General features: G+C 35.7%; 1 protein-coding gene across 1 annotated transcript in view; it reads right to left on the minus strand.

The window, feature by feature from the left end:
- Nucleotides 1-5,230: 5,230 nt before the first annotated feature.
- LOC113057655 (complexin-1) overlaps nt 5,231-26,644 on the minus strand; it is a 54,588-nt gene continuing 33,174 nt past the window's right edge. Inside the window, exons 3-4 of the mRNA XM_026225096.1 lie at nt 20,960-21,135; nt 5,231-8,623 (exon numbers count right to left, since the gene is read on the minus strand). Coding sequence (XP_026080881.1) covers nt 8,426-8,623; nt 20,960-21,135 — 374 coding nt within the window. The 3' untranslated portion in view covers nt 5,231-8,425. The remainder of the gene's footprint in view (nt 8,624-20,959; nt 21,136-26,644) is intronic.

The following is a 26,644-nucleotide window of genomic DNA, read 5'->3' on the forward strand; positions in this document are numbered from 1 at the left end:
TCAAGGATTTTTACCTCGTTAAAAGCTTGAGGGTTAGAATGTTTGAAGTGAAGAATTTAAGACAGGGATAGCATCTTTGCTCACAATATAAAAATCGCAATATAATTTAAGGCCAAGTCATGCAGCCCCATGCATCAAAATAACTACTATCAAATACTGTAAAAACTATCAAAATAAAACAACTACTAAAAAATGAATCTATGTTTTATGTTTACTTGTGTGTCGCGATTAACCATTAATCAGCATCAGAACTGTGAACAAGTCATTAAATTATTTAAATTTTTACTTAAAATATCAGAAGGTACTTAAAATATTTTATTTCTAAGAGATTCAGCTGACAAAAAAAAAAAAAAAAAAAAAAATCTTTGGGAACCCCTGACTTAACTTGCATGCAGTGCATTAACAAAGTATACCTGTGATGGGTTGTCACACAATTACATTTTGAGACATTTGTCATAATCGGTTGCAATTTTAAGTTATATATTGACATTTGTTATTTTTATTTATTTCTTCAATGCATACCGTTCTTTTGAAAGTAGTTTTGTATCTAAATTTTTTGTCAGATGTTCTCTAAAAGGCTTTAAAGGTCTTCACCACATGCCACTGGATTGCCTTCTCCACATACAGAAGGATACATGCAATGCTGCTTTAGTAATCTGACCTATTGGAACAGACTTTGTGTCAGTAGCATTGCTACAATGCCTTAAAATGCTGTCTATGTAGGCAGCTCACCAGGCACTGGAACAGCACGATCATTTCTCTATAGCCAATAAACCGTGCAGTGCAGTTTAGTGTCAGTTTAGCTGAAGGTAACTGGCTTTATCTCACGCTGTTTACTGCTTATATGTTACAATGTTTTTGTCACATCGATTTGGAATCTTCCAACATTTGGCTTCGGACTTAGAGTGACTTGTCCCTGTTTCTCAGTATCTGTAAAATGTCTAAGGACACATACTCATTAATTGAGGTTACAAAGTCTCTCCAGCAGTGCTTTTCTAATCTCCATAGCCTTCAGTCTCTCTCTTTATATTATGCTGAAATGGAGAGGTCCTCCAGGGGTAACCTTTGAACTAAAATGGCCCATAATTCCACTGATATGTGTTAGCGCCTGTCATTAGAAGGCAGGGCTTGTATGTGTGTGCATCGTGTGAGTGTGTGGCCATCTTCTCACCTGTCCCTAAAAGCTGCAGGTCCCAGAAGAGCTGCCTTCATTGCTTTCCATTCCCAGAGCACACCCTCTTTTTACCATTTGCGTGTCAATGGAACTGTCAATCATGGTGTCCCTAGGCTATAAAAAATATTCAGAGGATATCATATTTCAGAGGATGAATCTCAAATTCCTGGGTCAAAAACACCTCTTAATGGGCTGTTGATCTGAAGATTTGATGACAGAACACTCCTCCCTATCTTTCCTCTTCAGCCTCATTTACACATCTAATCTGAGAATCTATATAGATATCCCCTGAGAATCTAAATAGATATCCCCTGACTGACAGACATGCAAATTTAACGGAGAACCATAAGCTCATGTTTTTGGAGTGATATATTCATATGCATCACATATTGAGCATAAATAAAATTTAGACAATTCTTGGTAGTCATTCATCATGATTTGCATGAACTAATTTGCAGTATATTTAGTCAAGATATATTTCTCATATATTGTGATTCATGGAGACATTCATACTTGCAATGAAACTGTAAAAAAACAGTCATAGTGCTGAATGGCTTTGTGGTGACTTTCTGGTCTAACAGTGCATGATTAATCAATATAGCAATAATAACAAAAGGCAAATGTGTCTTGTTTTGGGCAAATACATTTCGGTATATTTTTTTTGACAGGAGGTCCCAGTGGTCAGTTTGCTCTGAATGGTTTGTGTATAATGGAAAACGGTGGGCTCCAGTGCTGTTTGTTTTATAATGTCCTTTGGAATGACATGAGAGTGAGTAAATGATCAAGTAATTTTCATTTTTGGATGAACCATTCCCTTAAATAACATTATGATGCAGTTAATTTTGGTCTCACAAAACAATTCTGTTATCACACTAGCCCTCCTGCCGTTCTGAACCTGACTTTCTTTTGTTGTACACAAAAATATTGTTCTGATTAATTATTAATATTTACTGTGCAGTTATGAAGAATAGGGCTTTCAATCTGCAAAAAAGGATTCAAAAGACACACTAAAAATATAATCAAGTAATAAACACCAGCGAACGATATTGTCTGTGTATTCTAAGCGGACGTGCGTCTGCTGCTTTAAATTCTCGAGCTCATTACAGCAGGATTGATTCTGATTGGTTGGCAATGTTTTTATCATTTAACAGATAAAAATATCGTTCTGAGAGTGATTCCAACGATATTGTTTCTCTGTGCCTTTATCGTTATAGTTGTGGTGTGGACTCCGCTATTCTTCTATATTGAGAACGATTTTTAGAACTATATCTTTATTGTTATCTTTATAGTTATCGTGCTTGGTGTGAACGGGCCTTTAGACTGTTTTTTGGGAACTCGACCAAGTGATTCATTGGAAAAATCCAATTTAAAGAAATGGTTTGGTCACAAATCAGAACTCTCTACTTAATTAATTAATGCCAACTCTTTTAAATGCCTAAAGCAAATGTCAGGTTTTTCAAAGCAAGGTTTTGATTCATCACACAAGCTATCGTTTGGCTTCATAAGACTTGGAATATAGTATTATTCAATATATGGATTGGTGCTTTCTTGTCATTTTGACAGTTGGCCATGCATCAAATTCATTATATAAAAACAACGATACTTGATACTTGAAAGGCTTTTTTTCAGGATTCTTTGGTGAATAGAAAGAACAACATTACTTTTAAATGGATTTTATTTGTGTGTCCTTTGACCAGTTTAATGCATCATAACTGAAATTTTTTTTAAAAATAAAAATCTAACACCAAATGTTTGAATAGTGTACTTAACATAAAGTATTGTTCCCATACCGCTGCTATTATTTTAGATAAGATGTGGTGCTTAATACTGGTTGCAGAGCCTCAAGAGAGGACCTCAGAATTGTTTCTTATGTAAAATGTGATTGGGGTCTCCTCACAAGTCTTATGTGTGGCCCAATGGAGACCATTTAATTGACATAGACTTTGATGGCTGCAGGACGCCAGTTGAAGCCTGGCTCTGCTGAGTGCCGTTCTGACATGAAGAAAGCAGCTGAGTATGAAAAGGCCACCCTTGAGCATAAATGTTAATGGAATTGATTTTTTTTTCCTCCAGCAACCTCATGTTTTTGTGGAGAAGGAAGTAGACCACGTGCTTCAGTGCAAAAGCACAGAAATACCGTAGTAGTAAACGGAGATGCAGGAATATGCTACGCTATGCAATTAGAGCTCTAGTTCTTTGATTTCCCTCTTGCATTGTTAAAAGCAATATAGGAGCCTTAAGTTGTCTAAAGCAGTTTACTTTTATTAGCTTTTAGACAAATTAGAAAAATAGATCGAGCTCATTCCTACAGTATATAAGTGTTAATACAATAGGTATAGAAAATGATCACCCACCAGCTCTTCCAGGACTGTCATTCTGTACTCTTTCATTAGTATAAATCATTGAGCTCCATTGAGTGCCATCTTAATATTCATGTCTAATATGTTTTCTAAACTTGCCATCAGTGGACAAAGGTTAGAAATTATGTGACTTTTTGATCGCACCTTTTAAAAAGGCCGTATAGGTCAAGGTAGTGAGAATTAAAAGTTGCATATTTATGTTTTGTCAGGAATGAAAACAAGTCTTTGAGAGATAGAAATACAAGGTATTCAATGGATTGTTCAAGTGTCGAAATCTTTCCAAAAGACTTTCAGTCCAAAAACCAAAAAATAAAATAAATTCACAGCCTCATTTTCATCCATGTAAAATTCAGTAGGACATCTACTCATGGAAAAAAAAAGGTACAAAAGCCATCACTGGGGCAGTACCTTCACTTTTTTTAGGTGCTAATATGTACCTCAAAGGTACCAATATGGCCCCTTTAGGTAAGAACTTGTGCCTTTGTACCCTTGATTCCCTCAGCAGCCCTAATGTTATTGACTGATTGATCAATCGGTGGATTGATTGTTTTATGCAGTGAGATTATTCTGTTTAAAGCCCTTTCAAGTTTTTTATTTACTTATTTATTTATTTTACTAATTTCAGATTTGTCAGAAAATTAGTAAATGTAGGCATGATATTTTTGTAAAACAAATAGTCACACTCAAAAAAAAAAGTATATATAGCCTATTAATGTACAGTATCTTAATCATAAAAAAAACAAAAAAAAAAAATGAATAGTTTTCCAGTAAAACATAAAAAAAACCTAAAGATAGCCCGACTGCATAAAATATTAAGACATATTTTAATAGATTGTGTCTCAAATACAAGTGTATTTTGTCTATGTGCACTGTAGATTAAATTATTTTTATTTAATTTTTGTTTTTATTTACACTCAAAATAGGTTAAAAATAAATAAATATATCTGCTTATATAGTAAGCCAAAATACAGTTGCATGTAATATACAGGTGCTGGTCATATAATTAGAATATCATCAAAAAGTTGATTTATTTCACTAATTCCATTCAAAAAGTGAAACTTGTCTATTATTATTCATTCATTACACACAGACAGATATATTTCAAATGTTTATTTATTTTTTAATTTTGATGATTATAACTGACAGCTAAGGACAATCCCAAATTCAGGAAATTGCATTTCCAAGATTTCCAAAGGAAATACAAAATTTACTTTCATCAGAGAACATAACTTTGGACCACCCAGTAGCAGTCTGTGTGTAATGAATGAATATAATATACAAGTTTCACTTTCTGAATGGAATTAATTCTAATTATATGACCAGCACCTGTACATACTCTAAAATTGTGAGATATTTTGACTGAAAAATAAGACAGAAATACAGAAATACTTTTTTTTTTTTTTTTTTGCAGATTACACTATATAATCTATAAGAATTGCATTTATAATATAACTTGTTCGTCCTTGACAATAAAAATATTTGTTTCTGTTTTCCTTCAGCCTCAATAAACAGGAGATTTTGCAGTCCACCAGAAAGCAGGAACACAACACCATAAAAAATTATATGAAATCACTTTATTATTCGTGTTGGTGATTCCATTTGGCAGGAATGTTACAGTCTAAAATTTGTCTATAACAGGCATGCAGTGAGGCCTACAGATGGAGCGCTCAGAAAACACAGAGGACACACAGAAATATCATTTACAACCTCACCTAGAGTGGACATCATATGCATGCATACAATTCATCAACAAAGAGAGAGGGAGAAAAATCTACAATGACTTAAAAAAATGCACCAAATAAGAAACATAATTTTCCCAAAATACAACCACCAAGAGACAGGAACAAGAACAGATTACAGACAGAAAAACACACCAAGATAATTCATTGTTTTTAACATAGAGGAAACCGTGTAGGACGATGCAGTAAAACAGTAGACAAGTACATTCAGATAACAACAATGGAATATTTCATAACATTACTGTGTTAGGCAGTATCTTCATTAGCATCTGAGAGACACGGAATGACTTTGAGTGAATGTATGATTTACATTTAGACAACATGATGATGACTACGCAATATTTTTCTCGTTTACTCTTATGCAGTATTGGATAGAAAATATTTTAGGGAATGGGTGAACATTTTGTCATTGATTGTTTTTAGACTTAAAATTTAATTGTGTGATCATTTCTCTGTTTGTTTTAGGAATCTGTTAAGGACAATCACAAAACCCAAATCCCAGAGAGCTGAGATGGTAATCACATATCACACTACTTTAAACACTAATGGAAAAGAACAACATTAAAAATTTGAAATAATAGTATAATGGTTCTCACAAACAGGAACACTCTTTGGTTTAATAAAACAGGTGATGATAGGACGGGAGATGTGTTTCGGGCAGTATTTACTTTATCAGTGCAGCTGTTGGAAATTCACCACGTCACACAGATCATGCTATGAGAGCGGCAGAATCAAAGACAGTTGATAGTCATGTAGAAAAATCATGGAACTGCAAAATTTGTGCCCAAAAACGGCCTCTGTTGATTGTAAAGTACACACTGAATGGCAGAAACGCAAGATTTTAAGTCATTTGCGTGAAAGGTTGCACATATTTCATTTGCGACTTTATGTTATGCTAATGTTTTAAGCTGAATCTCATCTCACTTTCTGAAAGTGTTACAGCTCACGTCGTCACTTCTAGTGAGCAAAGGCCTTAAATACAAGTGGCAGTAAAATTAGACAACATTCAGGATGATTGACCACTACTATGAAATGTAGCATCTTAGCAACTGGCTAGTTTGTTTAGCTGTTGAAGGACACCATTCTAATCTGCAAGCACATCCATATCATAAACATTAATATATTTTAATTAACTTTCTTGTTTCTTGTTTTAAATTAAGTTTCTTGTAGTACATGGCAGGACCGAACGATATGACATATAAATCGACACTATGAACTAAACTGGGTTCTACTTTTAAAACCATGGTTTATATGCTGTCTAGAAACACTGAATACATTTTTTTTTTCATTATTATTTATATGCACACAAGCCAGTGTGGATCGACTGGAATGTCTGGAATATTTGGAATGTTCAAAACAACAAAATGTCAGCCTGATTCCTACTATTTTTCTGAATTTTAAATTTGCCTCGGTATAGACATACACAATGATCTTCGACTAACAGGTTTTCCTAAACGCATTGTTATGTACAATAATTGTGGACGTAATCTACTGAGAATACCAGCATACTCTATCAAACCACAGCCTAGTTTATCTTTTTTTTTCTTATTAAAAAAAGAGAGAATGGATAATACAATCTGACTTCGCATCTTTCAAATCTGATTTTCTCATTATTGAGGATTTCAGTCCCGCTTCTCAATGCAGTTACAACAACAAGAAATAATGTCAAACATAAACTAGCAACAAGTAAGCATAAAAACACAAGTCAGATCCTTTTGTCTCTCTTTAAATAAGAGCCAGGCTGCATTTAAAGATCCTAAAAAGTAGTAATCACGCAACTTTCTTCTCCTGTTTACTTTCACTAAGCTCATTTGACTGATACTAGGAAGACGACACAGCATTTGCACACAAACATTCTCAAATAAGCTGAATACATAATCATGAAGATTGTCTGTTATTGCTTGATTTGGGAGCAGAGTCCCCTACACAACCAACGGACACAGGACATCTTCATTCAGAAACAAATATTGCACCATTGTCACTGTCTGTTTTTTGTCATGTGTGCTCACAACCACATTGTGAGAGCTAATGTAAATAAATGTAGACACTGAGATTTAGATTCTACTGTACAGCAGTGAAGATGAGGAGATTATATATTTATTTATATGCATATAGCCCTATTGATCCAATTGTAGTTTGTATGTGATCTATGTCAACCCTCACATTCTTAATTACTGTAAAAAGCACAAATAAATCAATTCAATATGAGCACTAAGAGCTAAAGTTTCACTCACGGTGGCTAGCAAACACATGTGATTTCGTTTTAATCTATCAAAAAAAAAAAGTTTACTAGAGTGTGATGTGCTTGACAATATAATGAGGGATGTACTGTGTGGTTTTGTGTTCTCTAAAGGAAGATCTTCTACAGAGATGTGAGCAACATGCCATCACTGGTGTCTGTCAGACAACAAAATGCAAAACCAGTTATTGCCTTAAATTTCAGTGTATTTTATCTAAAAATGCCAAATGAAATGGGATACAGTGTACAAAAAAACAAAACAAAGAAAAATTGTGTGCATGCTTAAAGGAAAACATCCAGCAAAACAACCAGATCTTGTGTGATATCCTACATTCTCTTTCATATTACAGTTTTCAGTCATATTAATCAGATATGATGTGACAATTCATGAAGGCAGTAGGAACTATACTAGTCTGAAGTATGAATGATATATGAATCTGTATACAGTATATATATATCTGTAAGTATACCACATGGGATTCTCAGTAATATCTATAACAGAGCAACAATCAAAAATATGATATGACTGGAGAAACCTCTCCAAGATAAATTTATGGCTTTTACTCATAGTCATCTGTAGTCATATAGTTATTTTTCTTATTTGCTATTTACAAATAAAATTAATGAAGCATGGGGAATATTCTTGCTCTAAGGTCTGGACTCAGGGGGCATTAAATTTGTCTTTAAACAGAGACAGATATATGCAATGTAACATTTCTAGTGCACACATTGTATTTTTCTCATTCTTTTAATCAGAAAATGTCACATATGTATCGCAGTTAAAGACAGATGTTATGGCACACGTTTTGAGTCCAGAGATCTTAGAACAAATGCAAGAGAAGGAACGGGGAAAGAGAAGGTGGATTTCATGACATTAATGATTCATGTTTTATCACTACTTGTCATAACACTGTTACTTTTTATTGAACATATCTTGAAGCGGGCCTGGGAGAAACTTCATGACGGTGTCCACGATGCTTTCCTCCTCCTCTTCTTCGTCACCGCAGCCGGCGGGGATGGCTTTCTTGGGGCGGGTCAGACTGCCTTCTGATGCCTGCTCCATGGCTGCCTGTGCTTCTGCCTCCTTCTCTTCCTTCTTCTTTATACCGTACTGAAAAACACATGGCGGCATGTTAGGTGTTTTCACATGTGAGCCTTGAAAAAAAATAAGACTATAAAAAAAATTTGTTAACTGAAATAAAATAGACAATAATAATAATAATAATAAAATATTTTATTTTAGCTAGCTGCAACTTTTCAAATTTTCACACAATGTGTCTTGGTGTACAAAAAAATAATGTAACTTTTTAAAGAAATGTAAAAAAAAAAACGTTACATTTAAAAAAGAAACTATAAAAAGAATAATCCTGCTTGCATGTGAACTTATTTAAACTATAATTGAAAAATAATCTTTATCTTCAGTATATGTATTTTTTTACTGTATTTTATTTTTTTTTTTACAGTTTTTTGGCTTTTCATGCCAAATTGCCATAAAAACACAATTTTTACTTTGCATTTTAGTTGGATATAAACTATTGCAATTACTGTTAGATTAGTATGGCATTACTTAATATGTACCACTTGCAATTGTTTGTGAAATTTACTAGCAACTTTCAAATGAAAATTGTTTCTATATTAATCTCCCCCCGCCCACCTGTGACCCCAGTGTGCCACCCTGACATTGTCTGTGTGTCCAAATGTCTATGAAACTGAAGATGTATGGACATTTTGGTGGCTGGAAAGCACACGCAGTTTGCTAGATGAATCACTTGCAGGAGTATTTTCTCTTGATTAGCATACAAATGTTTGAGCATTGGAGAATTTTGGCTTTAAATTGGAATGGTGTTGACTATGTCAATAAAACCATGTGGCAGACTGCCACTTGGCAAGTGTAATCATGTGGACCTGACAGTTTGCTTGGTGATTCGCAGAAGCTTAATTTAGATCTGAGACACTTTCTCATTTATAAACAAATGCCCTCATTTTAAATGGTGCGCCAAATATTGGCAAGGAAATATCAAGGAAACACTTCATTAGAGAAGTACTTAGATGACAAATGGCCCATTTCATCCTTCTTTCACCCCAAAGGTTCTGAGGCTTGTTAGTTCGTCCCTATTCTGTTTTACCCTTTTGGCTACATCAGAAAGACCATACATTTCTGAAGTAATTTTACATCATGCTCATATTGTTGATATATAAAAGGATGGTTAGATTTTTGTAATGTATTTGTAATGTATTTGAAAGCAGTCCCTTTTATTCACCAAGGCTATATTTACTGTATTTGATCAAATATACAGTAAAACAGTAAATTACGAAATATTATTACAATTTAAAATATTTTTAAATGTAATTTTATTCCTGAATTTTGCAGCAGCCATTACTCCAGTCTTTATTGTCATATGATCCTTCAGAAATCATTCTACTCATTTGGTGCTCAACACGCATTTTGTATATCAGTATTAAAAAATTCATAATATTTTTTTGGAGGGAAACTGTGATACTTTTTAAAGATTCTTTGATGAATGAAAATTTTAAAAGAACAGCATTTGTTTGAAGTCGAATTTTGATCAAGTTAATTTATCCTTTCTCAACAAACAATATCTTAAAAAAAAGCAACAAAAAAAAAACTTTCTGACCATAAACCGTTGAACGACTGTGAAAATTGTCATGTATATACTGTATATATTTCTTATTTTACCTCATACAGTCTGCAAATTAATCTTGGGTTCTATTTTCGGTATCACTTTGATAATCACATTCTGAGGAAGGAGGATGTTTTGTAATGGGATGAAGGGAGATTTATATAAAGCAATGATGTTTAGGGCAAGGCATTACCCCCTTAGGACTATAGGGGAATATATAATTGTGATGTCTTGCCAATAAATGGATTAAACAATGGATGATTTCTGCCTCTGTCTATTGAGGTCAATATTAGTTCATGCAATCAGCAGATGACCTTCCAAACCAGCGTTTCTCAATTCCAGTCCTGGCATGTAGATATAAGCCAAGAGGAGACTGGTTTCCCTTGGCTAAAGTAAGGAACCTTTGCTTCTTTTGCTCCTGTTAACAAACGTTGGTTTTCACGAGACTCACCAGCGCCGACCCCATATGTCATCCTCCCGCAAGCTACATTAAAGTAATATGGATATTTTTCTTTAAAAAATGCATCGATTCGCTGCAGGAGGCCTTTGTTCACAGCTAATGGGCTAATTTAAAGGGTTTTAAAAACCCTTTAAGCTGTAAACAATCAGTGAAAAGCTGACTCTCTGAATACAATAATATGTTGTTTTTTAACTGGGTAAGATTACATTATTCTACTCACAATTCAACCATCAAACATTAAAATGACAGTTAAAGGTGTAAAAGCATAAACAGGGTACTTTCAATAGACCATGAATAACCTCAAAAGCGCGATAATTTCCACAGCAATAACAGACCGGTGAAATATCACTGTAGTAATATATATCTGTATTATGTAACACAGCAATCAGGCATAACATTGCTACCACTTACAGGTCAAGTGCATAACGCTGATTATCTCTTTATCACAGCACCTGTTAGTGGGTTGGATATATTAGGCAGCAACTGAACATTTTGTCCTGAAGTTGATGTGTTAGAAGCAGGAAAAATGGGCAAGTGTAAAGATTTGAGTGAGTTTGGCAATGGCCAAGTTGTGATGACTAGACGACGGGTCAGTACTGTACATCTCCAAAACTGCAGCTCTTGTGGGGTGCTCCTGGTCTGCAGTAGTCAGTATCTATCAAGAGTGGTCCATGGAAGGAATAGTGGTGAACCAGCGACAGGGTCATGCGTGGCTAAGGCACATTAATGCACATGGGGAGGGAAGGGAAGGCTGGCCTGTGTATTCCGATACAACAGACAAGCTACTTAGTTAATGCTGGTTCTTAAGGAAAGGTGTCAGAATACAAAGTGCAATGCAGTTTGATGCGTATGGGGCTGCATAGCTGCAGCCTGATAAGGGTGCCCATGCTGACTCCTGTCCATCATCGTAAGTAGGCACGTCCACCATCAACAGTAGGCATGTGAGCATCAGAACTGGACCACAGAGCAATGGAAGAAGGTGGCCTGGTCTGATGAATCATGTTTTCTTTTACATTACGTGGATGGCCGGGTGCATGTGTCTCTTACCTGGCAAGAAACCACACCCACTGTGTATGTCGTTTCCTCCTCCTGCCACAGAGCACAACAAGAGTTTGAGGTGTTGACTTGGCCTACAAATTCCCTAGATCTCAGTCCCATTAAGCATCTGTGGGATGTGCTTAACAAATATCGGATCCATGGAGGACCCACCTCGCAACTTACTGGACTAAAAGGATCTGCTGCTAACATCTTGGTGCCAGATTCCACAGCCATCTTCAGAGATCTAGTGGAGTCCATGCCTCGATGGTATCTTTTGACAGCAAAAGTGGGACCAACACAATATTAGGAAGGTGGTCATAATGTCATGTCTGATCGGTGTGCATGGCCTTAATCAAAAATTTTCATTAACTTCAGAATAGCATGATACTATTTCAAAGTTAATGATATTATATTTGTCAGATAAATTTTTTTTATTTAATTGTGAAAATAAACAAACCTGGAAAGTTATGTTAGGATTTGAATAGAAAAATTAAATATTCTTCGTAAATTCGACCACTCATTCAGTCAAAAAGACGGATACGTTTTATTTGTAGGGCAACATTCTGATTTGAAATGATTTGTTTCAATCTTTTGAATGGAAGTTCCCCACACCGGATGGGCCACCCATAATTCAAAACGCAGTAGGTTCATCAGAAATAAAGTGGATACGGTTGAAAACAACACATGTCTGGAGTAATAAGAGATGCATACAAAATGTGGGCGGTCGCAAGGACTGGAATTGAGAACCACTGTTCTAAACAATGATTTTCTGCTTTTCTCAAATCATCTATATACTAGCTATAATTTGGATTCCATCACATATATGTTTGCATGAAGTCTTATTAATGCAGATAATCTAAGAAATAATTAAATGGGTTATTTGAAGAGAGTGATTGGCAAACACTGAAGTTCAGCCATCGTGGATAAGACATAAGCACTACCCTCAGTATTGCAGTCACATTTTGTACAGAATGTGGAGATGCAGCCCTAATCCATGTGGTAAATTAGACCCATGGGGTGATGGCTTATTGGAAAAAAGACCTCTCCTCTCAACATGGATTTGCATAAAAATGTAGCATTTTGACTCCAACTCTTTTTGCTCAAAAGAGGAGATCATCCTTCATTTTGTGCAGCCATGCGTACAATCTCTGAGACTCAGCGGCCCAAGGTAAATTATCATGACAATTTCTTAAGTGGCAAGTCTGTTAAGCAGAATAATCATTTTCGGCTCTGTCTTTTATACATCGAATGAACCAAATGTTCTTGATGTAATTTAAACAATCACAGTTTTTGACCTGTATGTTATTGAAGAATAATATTTAGGTTGTCTTTAGAGAAAGAGAGAGAGAGAGAGAGAGAGAGAGAGAGAGAGAGAGAGAGAGAGAGAGAGAGAGAGAGAGAGAGAGAGAGAGAGAGAGAGAGAGAGAGAGAGAGAGAGAGAGAGAGAGAGAGATTTTTTTTTTTGATTTTAAACCTCTTTATTTTTCAAAACATGAGTTCTCTACAACACAAATAAACCCATTTCTGAAACGAAAAAGAAAAAAGCATAATTTAACTCAGAACAGTCCCAAAAAACAAGACATTTTCCACTACAGAACATAAAACATTTTTAAGACACCAAATGTTTATGAACTCCTCTACATTATTTGTGGTACTGTAGAAATCAAAATCAACTTTCAATCTAGCTTTCACCATTCTAACAAAAACAGTATTTATGTCAAAGTCTAAGGACTCTTCAATCTTATTTCTTCTACTGAGGTAGATAGCCATTTTTGCTTGACCAAATACAAAGTTAAACAATTGACATTTCACTCTCCTTTTTTGACTATAACTAAAACCAAGAATAAATAAATTCTTAGAAAATTTCTCTCCAAACATCATGAACATTTGTTGCAACAACTGAAAAAAAGAGCACAGTCTGCTACAATCCAAAAAGCAGTGGTAAACTGTTTCCCTCTGCAAACAAAAAGGGCACTCTTCACTTACATTAGGATTAATGATGGAAATAAAAGCATTAACAGCCACACTACCGTGTAGGATTCTCCACTGTAAATCCCCAACCCTTTTGGTCAACGGTGGTTTGTAAATCGCTCTCCATACTGGTCTGACCTCATTGTCAAGCCCCAAATGGGCTCTCCAAGGAGTGTCAGCCCGACCACTTAATTTGACTTTATTTACAATTTTTACAAACATTTTATACATAGTTTTTCCTCCCATGTCTTCAAATTCATTTGTGAGAGTCTCTCTGGACTCTAACAGTTCACCAGTACAGTCTTTAAAATCAGGAGATAGAGTCAATGCAGGAAAAAAAATCATCAACAACTGGTTGACCTTGTCCATTACTGTAGTCATTTAGCAAAGATAATTCAGTCTTAGTGAGTTCGCACTTCCAAGTGCTAAGCATTTGATTTATGATCCTGATCGATCGAACTCCAACACGAGAAGCTAGAGCTGCAGTGTCGATCAAATTTGGTCCACACAGATCAACCACATGTCTCAGTGTAACAATCCCAGCCGTACAGAACGACTGCATCACAAAAGGTCCGGTTATGTGTTTTAAGTTGAAACGAGTGCCATTCACCACTGGCTCTTTCAACAGCCATGACAGGGACTCACAGCTTGCTACTCTCTTTTTATGGAACATCCCCCACACGGTGAACAGTCCATGGTAGAACTTTGGGAGGTTAGACAGCTTTTGAGCACTCAAGTCCATTAAAAACAAAGGCTCAGCAAGTCCCAAATTCCCGCCTCGGATCAATATGGTTCTGGCTAAGGGTCTCCAGACAAGATCTACGGGCCCAACAAGAAGTCTCTGGATAAACTGAAGTCGGAAAGTGGCGCCCCTACTGGCGAGATGAATAAGTCCCTGCCCTCCTTCCTCTTTTGGCAGAAACAGTACACTCTGTGGGACCCAGTGCAGCCAGTCCCAGAAAAAGTCCACCAACACTGCCTGTATCTTAGCCAGCAGTTGTGCAGGAGGGTCTACGCATGATAACCGGTGCCACAACATTGATGACACTAAATTGTTGATCACTAGTGTTCGGCCCCTAAAGGACATGTGTGGCAAGATCCATTTCCATTTTTTGAGACGTCCTTCGACTTTCTCTAAAACATTTTCCCAATTTTTACATAGAAAAGTATCATCTCCAAGATAAACACCAAGGTATTTAAAACCACCCTTGTTCCAAATTAACCCGGCAGGTAAAACAAGTTTTCTGCTCAACTCATTACTATTCGTTAAAGCTTTGCTTTTCTCCCAGTTAATTTTGGCAGAGGACAATACGCCAAACCCATTAATATTTTCTACAAGGGTGTCAATATCTTCTTGTTTTTTGACAACAACAACAACATCATCGGCATAAGCAGATAATTTAAAAGAGGTTTCACATCCAGGAAGGTTTACACCAATAAGAGATTTTCTTAGTTTGTGCAGAAGAGGCTCTATGGCCAAGGAGTACAGCATGCCAGATAATGAACATCCTTGTCTGACCCCCCTATGAACTTTAAAAGGAGCACTTAAACCACCGTTGATCTTTACAATACTCTCAATGTCACTATACAAGACTCGAATCATGTTTATTAAACCAGAGCTGAACCCAAACGCACCTAACGTTTGCCACAAATACTGGTGCTCGACTCTGTCAAAAGCCTTTTCTTGGTCTATTGAAATCATACAAATTTCACAACCCAATGAATTGGAGAGGTCCAAAATGTCACGAATTAAAATAACATTGTCAGATATCAACCTATTGGGTATGCAATACGTCTGGTCAACATGGATAACATGCTGCATAACATTTTTCAGTCTCATTGCCAACACCTTCGACAAAAGTTTGTAATCAGTGCAAAGCAGAGCAACCAGCCTCCAGTTCTTTATCTCTTGTAAATCTCCTTTTTTGGGGAGAAGAGTGAGGATTGCTCTCCTACAACTCAAAGGTAAATGTCCTTTTCTTAAACTGTCTCTGAGAACAAGCAACAAATCTTTGCCAATCACAGACCAGAAAACTTTATAAAAGTCCACAGGAAGTCCATCAATGCCCGGAGATTTACCGCTTTGTAGACTCTGCAACGCAGAATATAATTCATCAGCGGAGATCGGTGCATCCAACTCCATGTTGGCCTCTTCGGAAACCTTAGGTAAGCCCTCATAGAAAGACTGCGCCACCTCTGGTCTCTCTTGGAACTCACTCTTAAAAAGCTTTTTATAAAAAACAACTACAGATTTACGAATGTCCCCAGACTCCTGCAGCAATTGTCCAGTACTGGCAGACCGCAGAGAGTGCATTAGTCTCCTTTGTCCATTTTTTTGTTCAAGGCCAAAAAAAAAATGAGAAGGTGCATCCATTTTGGCTATATTTTGATGACGTGATCGAACCAGAGCACCTTGACCAGAGAAACCCAACAGGTTAGATAGAGCTGACTTTTTCCTTTTTAAAGCTTTAAAATGTTCTACTTCTCTTGTTGAGTCTGCCAAATCTTGCAGCTTCACTATTTCCCTCTCCAAAGCTTTCATAGATCTAGTCATGTCTCTTGTGACATTAAGAGTATATTGTAGGCACAGCTGTTTTATTTTGACCTTCCCTATGTCCCACCACTGTTGTAATGAAGTGTACTCAGATTTTTCTTTTGTGTAACCACTCCAGAAATACTTAAAAGTATCTTTAAAAGCATAATCAGAAAGCAAGCATACATTAAAATGCCAATAGGCACTTTTACATTTAACATCCTTAACAAAGATATCAACTTGTACGAGACAATGATCTGAAATGCCAACAGGGTGTATTGAACACCCTTTTAGTACATTACTCTGATGTTTGAAACAGTAGACTCTATCAAGCCTAGCCAAAGACAAAAAATTATCTTTAACATGAGACCAAGTATACTGCCGCTGAGTGGTGTGAAAAAACCTCCAAACATCACATAAATCATTCATCTCAATTACTTTTACAAGACAATTCTTACTGGCTCCATGTGGTTCTGGGTGGTTTCTGTCTAGAGCTGCGTTCTCAGTGCAGTTAAAATCACCACCCAGGAACATGTATCCATCAGCACTACATTTGCTCATTACATCATTGAGAGTGTTTAAAAAGACCACTCTTTCTGGGCCTACAGTAGGAGCATAAACATTTATGAAAGTCATTTTTACACATTCAAACACAGCTTGTATTTTTAACAAGCGACCTGGAATTATTTCCTCAGTAACACAAGAGATGGGTAAAAAATCTTTAGAAAACAAGATACCCACTCCACCACTATTACTACACTTATGACTGAGAAAAACTTCCCCATCCCAATCTTTCTTCCAGGCAGTTTCATTTTCAGCTGTGCTATGCGTTTCTTGTAAAAAAATTACATTCAGTTTTTTAACTTTAAACAAACTGATGAGGGAAACTCTCTTCACATCCTCTCTCGCACCATTAACGTTTAAAGAACCCAACTTTATGTCACACATAGAAAATGTTAAGTTGCATTTAAACAGAACAGAGAGGTTAACACAAACAAAGAAAAAGAAAAACAAAAGGCACTTAACCATCATTAGCTAATTGTGCTCTCGCTTTTATCATTAATTTTTTTAAACGAAAAATTTCCTGGTCTGTAAAGGTCAGTTGGCCTGAATTTTCTTTATTTTTCATGAAAAACTTGACTGAGTCAATGAACAACTTTAAATCTGGAAAAAACTCATCAATTTTAACTGATCTCAAACCTTTGGTTCTTTGTAAAAAAGACTGAATTTTAGTGAAAGGATAAGCACTCTCCACGTTCATCTGTGTGTCTCCACTAACATCACTTTCAGACTCTTGTGTGCTCATCAACACATCATCTGACTGAGAAGAAATGCTCATTGGATTCGTTTTTGATACTTTTGTAACTTGTTCAGTGTTTGATTTATTTTCTGGATTTTTTCTCTTGGTTGACAGTTTTGAAATTTCAGCATCCAACAAAGCATCTTCTTCATTAAACAACACTGACTCAGCTACTCTAGTCGCGGTTTGACTAACATTTTGATCCTCTTTTAAAACATCTTGTGCGTTTTGATCACTCGCTACACTTTCTGTCTGCTCATTCTCCTGATCACTGTCATCTCCGTTTTCTTCCTGGACCGTTCTCTGCGGTTCGACGGGTAAAGAAGTTTCGCTTTCGGCCCGTACGGGCGGCAGATCCGCTACAGCCCGCACCGCACCTGCTCTCTCTGGGCACGAGCGAATCACGTGACCAACAATTCCGCACCCAAAGCATTTCATCGTCTCTGATGTTACATGAACGGTGTAATCAAAGTCATCAACCTTAAACTTAAACACTAAGTTTAACTCTTCATCGCTTTTTTTAAGAATCATGTGCACATGTCTCCTAAAAGACACAACGTGTTTAAGATGAGGAGATTTACAGCTGATAGGGATCATCTTTATCGGAGTCACTAGTTTTCCGTGTCTCCCTAGTTCTTTTTCCAAAAGTTCATTTTTCATAAACGGAGGTACATTCGAAATGATGACTTTTTTGGCAGGGTTCACTAGAGACAAAACTGGTGTGTATGTATCTTGAATCACAACTCCACTTTCAAGTATCTGATTTACTTTGTCCACACTGTCTAAAAAAATCACGACGGCACTATTCATCCTAGAAGCCGATTTAATACTGTCATATCCGACAATCTCACCCACCGCTAGACTACAATCTTCAACCGAACACCCGTTAGGTGGAGAAAGTTTGATAGCGTGTCGGCGCGTGAGCTTGTGCAAACTACTGTGTTCACCTGCAGCAGCCATGCTGACCAGCCACGCCGGCAGCCGCCGCCTCCACCAAACAAAACAAACACAAACGATCCCCAATTAAACACTGTCCCTCTAAAAAACTTCTCAAAGCATCAACAGAGTGAAAAAAAAAAGAGAATTAGAAAACTCACATTCAGCACGCTCTCAGCAGCAATCACCGCAATCACTCCCAACACGCACCCACACCCTCGCGCAACAATCACACCGGAAAGTGAGAAAGGGGGAGAGAGATAGAGAGAGAGAGAGAGACTTTCTTTACTCAAAATTAAAATATACATATATACATTATATATGTAATGGTATATATATTAATTATACTAAAAGTTATTTTAATTTTGTATTTATTGTTATATATACTATATATTGTAGATATTGTGTGTGTGTGTGTGTGTGTGTGTGTGTGTTTACTTGAACAATATGTCATGTAGATTGATAACAGGGACAGACATGGCCTAATGGTTAGAGAGTCAGGTTTGTAACCTGAAGGCTGTGGGTTCGTGTCTCAGGTCCGGCAGAATTTGTAAGTGGGGGGAGTGAATAACCCACTTTCAATACCATGACTGAGGTGAGACCCTTGAGCAAGGCACTGAACCCAACTGCTCCCTGGGCACCGCAGCATAAATGTCTGCCCGCTGCTCCAGGTATGTGTGCACTTGGATACGTTAAATGCAGAACACGAATTCTGAGTATGGGTCACTTCACTTTCACTTTTTAATAAACAATAGTATACTGTAAAAAAATTAATCAAAGTTTCATGGCATTTCTATATATTTAATGTACATTAAATGGGTTAATATATTTTTATTTCCTATTTTATTAGCTACATGCATAAATTTAAATGTATATATATATATATATATATATATATATATATATATATATATATATATATATATATATATATATATATATATATATATATATATATATATATATATATATATATATATATATTACACTTATTTTATTAAAAAATATTTAAAAACTTAATGGGAATAACTAACTAATTAACTAATTACATTTCCATATGAACATAAGTGAAAGCAAATTAATCAAAGTGTCATGGCAATTCTATACACTGACTATTATTGCATGGATTAATGTAATAATGTTTAATGTAATGTACATAATGCAATGAAGTTATTAAAACCACTGTCTATTATTAGAATAATATTTCCATTTTTATAATCCCTGGGTCTTTCCAGGTCCATGACATCTTTTTCCAAATTTTTTTTTCCATATTGTCACACAGAAAAGCAGCCATATGGTAGTATGAGTGCAGGGAGTGAAGCATAGTCAATCTCCACAGCCTCCACAGTAATGGAATGCTTGCCAGAGTTAGACTGTTATTTTTCCAATCCCTCTGGTTCACAGCGTGCACCTTAGGGCCCGTCCATCACAATACACAACATACCACTCAACTGCTACAAAGCAGCATTCAGCCTCCCCAAGAGTGAAACAAAAAAAAAACTAATAAATTAACCCTTAAATAACTGTCACTTTATGTATTAATGTGGTCTGTATTATGTCAATTGATCACTGTTTTATAGCATTAATATAATATTTTCTAAGTAGCCTAGATAAGTGATTCTCAAACAAAAATGAAATATCATATAAATAAAATATTTAAATATTTGTAGTATTTATATTTTATATTTCACACATAACTACCAGTTTTTGTCTTGTTTTACAGGGCATATGTTTAAACATTCTTAAATTAATGTATATAAAATGTAAAATGACATAAGATATTAAGTCGTGTTTTGCTTAAAACAGGAACAAATATCTGTCAATGAGGTCAGAAAAATAATCTTGTTTTCTTTATAGTTTATTTCTCTTACCCCACTGACAGATATTTTTTTCCCCTTGTTTTCAACATAAACTCAGTTAATTTTAATATGTTTTTCAGAAATAAGTCATTTTGCTTTGAAAAGTAAATCTATCCTGATATATATTTAATGTGATATAATATATTAAGAATGTTTAGATTTTTGTATTGGAACTCAAGACCAAAATAGGATATTTTACAAAATAAGTAGGAAAATTTTTTGCATTGTACAGAAGTTTGAAAACCACTGGCCTGTTTTATTTGGTATTATTTTACTATAATTTATGTATTATTATAGTTTTTGTAAAGGTTTTGAATTAGATGTTTTTTCTTCTATATTTAATTTTATATTCTGTTTTTGTCATTTTTATTCAGTTTTTTTATGTGTATATGGAATTTATAATATAATATAATATAATATAATATAATATAATATAATATAATATAATATAATATAATATAATATAATATAATATAATATAATATAATATAATATAATATATTTATTAGTTTTAGTTTAGGTTTAATTATTTAAAATGAAATCAGAAAGGCTGCCTTGGCAACTAGCTGAAATAAAGTTTCATATTTTAAGTTTACTTATTATGTTATTTCAGGTAATATTAATGACAATCACCCTAGTCTAGATTATCGTAAGTGATAATATAAACATTTTGACACCTTATAAATAATTATTTCACGTTACATTTACCTTGTCCCTGATGCCCTGTCGAAGCGATTCCCTCTCCGCTTCCATTTTTGCATACTTTGCTTTCCTCTCCTCCTCTTGTTGCCTGAGGGCTTCCTGTCTTTCTTCCTCCTTTCTCTCGGCATCAGGGTCCTTCTCCTCCTCGCCCCCCAGCATTTTCCCCATGTCTTTGGTCGCCCCTTTGAGAGAAAGAATTAGAAATTCAGCAGCAGAATCTCACTCAACAGAGTCCATGGACTACATGCTGGTCACAAAAAGGGACTTTCAAATACATTTAGAGGATAACCTCTCACACAAAGTGAACTGAAAAGCTGATAAATTAGTTCTCACTGTCATCCAGTTTCTTTTATAAATGCTCTCAATGTCGACTACTCTCTTTGTCGGCAAGACATGCAAGTAGGACAGGCGCCAAGAAAAGGACAATGGGTCACATCGTTATAACAGAAGGACTCCATTAGTGCCATGAGAATACAGGATTTTGACAAAGCAATAATTTCTGATTGCATCCGCTGCACACATTCATCAGTCATCAGATCGACTCATCTTGTTCTCTGCAGTGTGACTATCGGAGACGTTGTGTATCTCACCACTGTTGGTCAAACCGTATTAATGCAACACAGTGTTAGGTTGTGTCAGGATTACTTTTGTTATAAGGAAGAAATTAGAATTTAGCAAAAGAAGCTTAAAATCACACATACAATATCCCTTCATGAGCAGCCAGCTAATGTGATGCCCCTAAATCAACTGTGTGTGAACAGATACTCAATATGCCATTAAATCAAGGGAAAAATGGAAATAAAGCATTGATTTTATACTGAAAAGAGCAAATAAAAAAGGTCTTAAATCAGAGAAGGAAGTCTTACATTCATGAATTCATCACAAACCTGAATATCTATTGCCATATATTATATCTAAACATCCTTGAATCAAGATACATTATACTTGATACGTCAAGATACTTGAGATGCAAATGAAACATATGAAGTCTTGTTTTGAACAAATGTGAGATCATGTGGACATAACATTGAACAAAATGAAATGTGTTTGTGCTTAGAACAAGAACAAACCTTTGTCAATGGTGAATGAAAACTTCCCACTGGCAGACATTTGTTCTTGTTTTAATCATAAACACACTTCGCTTTGAAAAATTGGTCATAAACCAAGGCTTATTTTATGGCATTTTGCTTCTCAAGTAAATGTATCTTGATTTTTTTGAATCTTTAGACATTTTCACTTTTTTGCAGTGTGATCAAAAGTACAGTAACTGTTATTTCTGTATGTTTGGGAGTAGAGCTATTGAAGCATTTTATTTTATTTTATTTTATTTTATTTTATTTTATTTTCTCTTCTTTTCTTTTCTTTTATTTTCTTTTCCTTTCTTTTCTTTTTTTGTAAAATTAATTAAGTATATTATATACATACTGTAGGTGACGTTCTAATGAAGTAGCTAAGATAAAAAAAAAAACTTAGTAATTTTAAAGGGTTCTCCTGTTGTGTCAGGTTGTGAAACACTTTTGTTTCCAGTGATGTCTACAGATATCACCAATATCTTGTGGTCAGAAGTGCTGAGCTCAAATAATAGTACAAATCTAGCCACATTCAAGACCATACTTTTTGTCCCTCTGCCACTTTTGTGTTTGAGTTACTGTAGGCTGACATAGCAGAACAGAAAAGGTTCACGTCACGTCAGTTTGTGCCAGGAGACAGAACGGCATGTAAATGCATGAAGGCTTCTGTTTTCAGTCCAGGAGTTTTGTTCTCCCTGGATCAGCAGTTGAGGGCGGCACACTGCCATTCCACCAGTCCATAAGGCCTGTGTTCAACCTGCTTGACACATGGTCTCACATTTCCTGCTCTCTAGCAATGATTTTAATGAGGACTGGGTTGCTCTGACAGCAGAGACGTGTAAAGACTTCAGCCTTCAGATCTGACGATTCACTTGTCTTTCATCAGCCTGGGCTGTTCGTTCTCATCATGCGTACATGAAAGTGAGGAGGACCAAGCTTGTCTTAACGCTGGAGAGAGTCACTGAGCACATACTGTAGTCATCTGCTTTTTGTCAGGCATTCATGAGAGACCCAGTTTTATGGTGAGTGCCTGCAAGAATCTTAGCATAAGCTGCTAATTACTAGAAAGTAAAAAGGTTAAGGACACACAGAAAATACTGTTTTTCTGTAATAAACTGAGGTTGAACACTGCTGGTCTTATAGTGTATAATTAATCTGACAACATAATACTTTTTTGATGTGTGTGTTAAAAAAAATGTAGTAGCAACATTTTTTTTTCTCAGATTTCTAATAAAAAAGGAATGCTTTACTGATAAAGTATTAATATTTTATCTAAAGTAATAACATTTATTTTGTACTAATGTACTGCATTTATCATGTGTCTCTTTTATTATGTATTGTTATAGTGGTTCTCAGTACATTATGCCATTTTCAGATACATCTTTCGGTCAAAAAGACTCTGCAGTCAACTGCAAACTTGCTTTCAACCTGACTTCATCTGTTATAGAACACTCACGTTTCAGTTTCAGTTTCAGTTCATTTTTGTTCAGCCCTACTTTTAGTTCTTAAAATATCTTGTTTTTGAAAGTAAAATGCTCTGTAAATGGCATTGTTTGTTTTTAAATTTAGCTGCATGTTGTGAGGTCAGAACATAAATTTGTATCAAAAACTGATTGACATTTCAGTGTAACTCAATTCAGTCATACGGAAATTCCGACTAAATAAAACAATTATCCGAACTCGTAGGACACTGGAGCCCGCCATTCAGCTTTAGCAGAATCAATAGGTTAGTAAGAGGGCAGAAAAAAAAGCATGCCCATAAGGACTGTAAGCTTACTGCTCTCAAACTGACTTCTGGTAGGAAAATAAGAGAAAAAAAATCGTCTCCATCTTAAACATTTATTGATTTTAGAACAGGTGATCGGGGGTTTTAATTTTTGGGTTGGATTAACCTATAAAAAGTGACTCAGAGGTGACTGAACTGAAACTACCCACTAAGGCATCTATGGAAAGGATAAGCTGACATAACTGAAAACTTGCTGAAACCGAGAGATTCTGTAGAGAGCTGTCATCTTGAATTACCAGTCAAGTACAGAGTACCTATATCCCTGTACAGAACAGCTTTAGCAAACTTGAGTTTTGAAATGAGAATAGCTGGTGTGTATTCACAGAAAATATCTGCAGTAGGGGAACGTCTTGAAGGTACAAATAGGGCTTCTCTGCAAAGTATTTTGCTTCAAAATCGCTCTTTTGAATTGCTCAAAATGGTCTTTATCAGTGTTGAGTACTCGAGACTCGGACTCGGTCTTGGACTCGGTCTCGAGACCGTATTTTAATGGTCTCGGTCTTGTCATGGACTCGTGTGCATTTTGACTCGGTATTGACTCGGACTCGAACATATTAGGAATCGGACTTATGCCCGAGTCCACTCGAGTCCCAATCAAAATATTTCATGATTATTACTGTATGTTAATGTTTATTTAAATTGATGTATGTTTGAGACATCCAATGACTGGTGATTTTCTTTTGACGTGAGACATTAGGCCAGCAACACACTGTATGTGTGGCGCAAGCGTCTCAGCTGCGTGGCTTGTCTGTTTTTAATTCGGCTCCCATGTTAACAGGTTAGATCTTGCAGACTGCCTGCGTGAGACGCGCGGAAAACCCGTGCATGCTAGAAATAGAACCGACGCCTATTTTTCACGCGACACGCGTGCATGTTGGAAGCGTTTCCAGGCAAAAAAGTAAAATATGTTTATATGTCATTTTGTACACAAATACATATTAATTCATGACATTTTGATATTTGAAAGTCTATAGGTTGGCATAAATTCAGATATAAATGTAATTTAAAAAATAAATTAATAATGAACGTTTTTCAAATATTGCACCTGTCAAACATACTCTATTTTGCCGTCAATACTGTTGACGGTGTCCTATCAGTAGGTGTGTAAAAAAAAAAAAAAAAAAAGTTGATATTGTTGTCATGAAGACAAGAGCCTGGTTTTTCGGCACCCTCCCTCTATGTTACCTACAGCCGCAGCAGTGCGCCAAGCGCCGCGTGCAGGCACGCTTCTGGTGTGTAAAGACACAGAAAACGCGAAGCAGCCACCACGTTTCTGGCACGCAGCAGAGACGCCACGCAGCCAGTGTGTCACCGGCCTTATTTACCCTCCTGCCATCCGCCTGTAGTGATCCCGCTTTCCAGAAAGCCACATTGCTACATTATTTCTCTCAACTGTGTTATTTTTACAAAGTAGGACAAAATGGTCACAGAAAAAAAAAACAAATATCGTTTAATAAACTTATATAATGAATACAGACACAGACTGAATGTCTCAACACTAATCATCTCCCCCCAAAAACATGTCTGACAGAATGCATTGAACTTATATGGCATTTAATCCAGCTTTCTTCCCCTGGCACATACACACTTTTGGATGAAATTTTCCTGGACAGTCAGTCGGCTCTTGTGTGTATGCCCTTCGTAACTAAAAAAAAACTTGGACTAGTGTGTATTTTACCCTGCATTAAAATGCACCATCCAGTGAAATTAGCATTAGATTATCCGTTGCTGTTACAGAAAGTGATGACATTTGACATATTCTTGAAGATTTCTTTAGCTCTTGTCTCAGACCCAATCTCTCTGGTCTCGATCTTGACTCGGACTCGACCCTTTCTGAACTCGGTCTTGACTCGGACTCAACCCTTTCTGAACTCGGTCTTGTCTCGGACTCGACCCTCTCTGGACTCGATCTGGACTCGGACTCGAATGAGCTGGTCTCGACTACAACACTGGTCTTTATTTGTATCATTTCAGTGTTGGAGAAAATATAGTAATGCATGATGTTTTAATTTTGCATGGCACTCTCTTAAATGTGCCAAAAGCACAAAACCAAAGACATTTTATAAATACTGTGAATATATTTAAAAAAAAAAAAATTCTATGACCCATTTTGTGTACTGTACTTCTGACATATTTCTAAATGCAAGGGTAAATGCCCATTGACATGAAGGATGATAACTATGACTATTATGTTTTTAAAACCATTCTCATTCTTTGAGAATAGTGAAGTCCACACCACGAATTTAGCACTAATGACACAGTGGTATGATATTGTTGGAATCACTTTCAATAAGATCTTCTTCCAGCTGATGAACAGTTGACAGACAACATTGACAGCCAGTCAGAATCTTATGAAAGCCTGGTCACAAAGTAATTGTGGCATTTTATCACAATTCAGACTTTTTTCTGACAGTTCTAGAAAGAAAAAGTAAAAATTGTGAGATATAAACTCATAAATGTGAGACAGAAGTCAATTATCAGATAAAAAGTTATTATATTTTAGATTTTTAATTCCTTTGGGATGAAAAAAAAAACTTAATTGTGAATAGTGAAGATATAATTATGAGAAATTTTTTTACATTTTTAAGATTTAAACTCAGACCACTGAGATTAAAAAAAAGGGCTTCCACAGAATCCATCCTCGTCCATTAAAGTGGACACTAATATAGTTATTGTTATGATTGTATTTAAAGTCATCATTCTTGGTGTGATAGGCCTTAAGACTTGATTATATCCATTGGGAATTTATTTTAAGACTATATTAAATCTAAATAAAAACTAAAAATACTATAATAAAATATTAAAAAGTGGATTATAACTTTGGCTGGAAACCAA

The sequence above is a fragment of the Carassius auratus genome, chromosome 39 (assembly GCF_003368295.1).
Source record: "Carassius auratus strain Wakin chromosome 39, ASM336829v1, whole genome shotgun sequence".
Classification (NCBI taxonomy): Eukaryota; Metazoa; Chordata; class Actinopteri; order Cypriniformes; family Cyprinidae; genus Carassius; species Carassius auratus.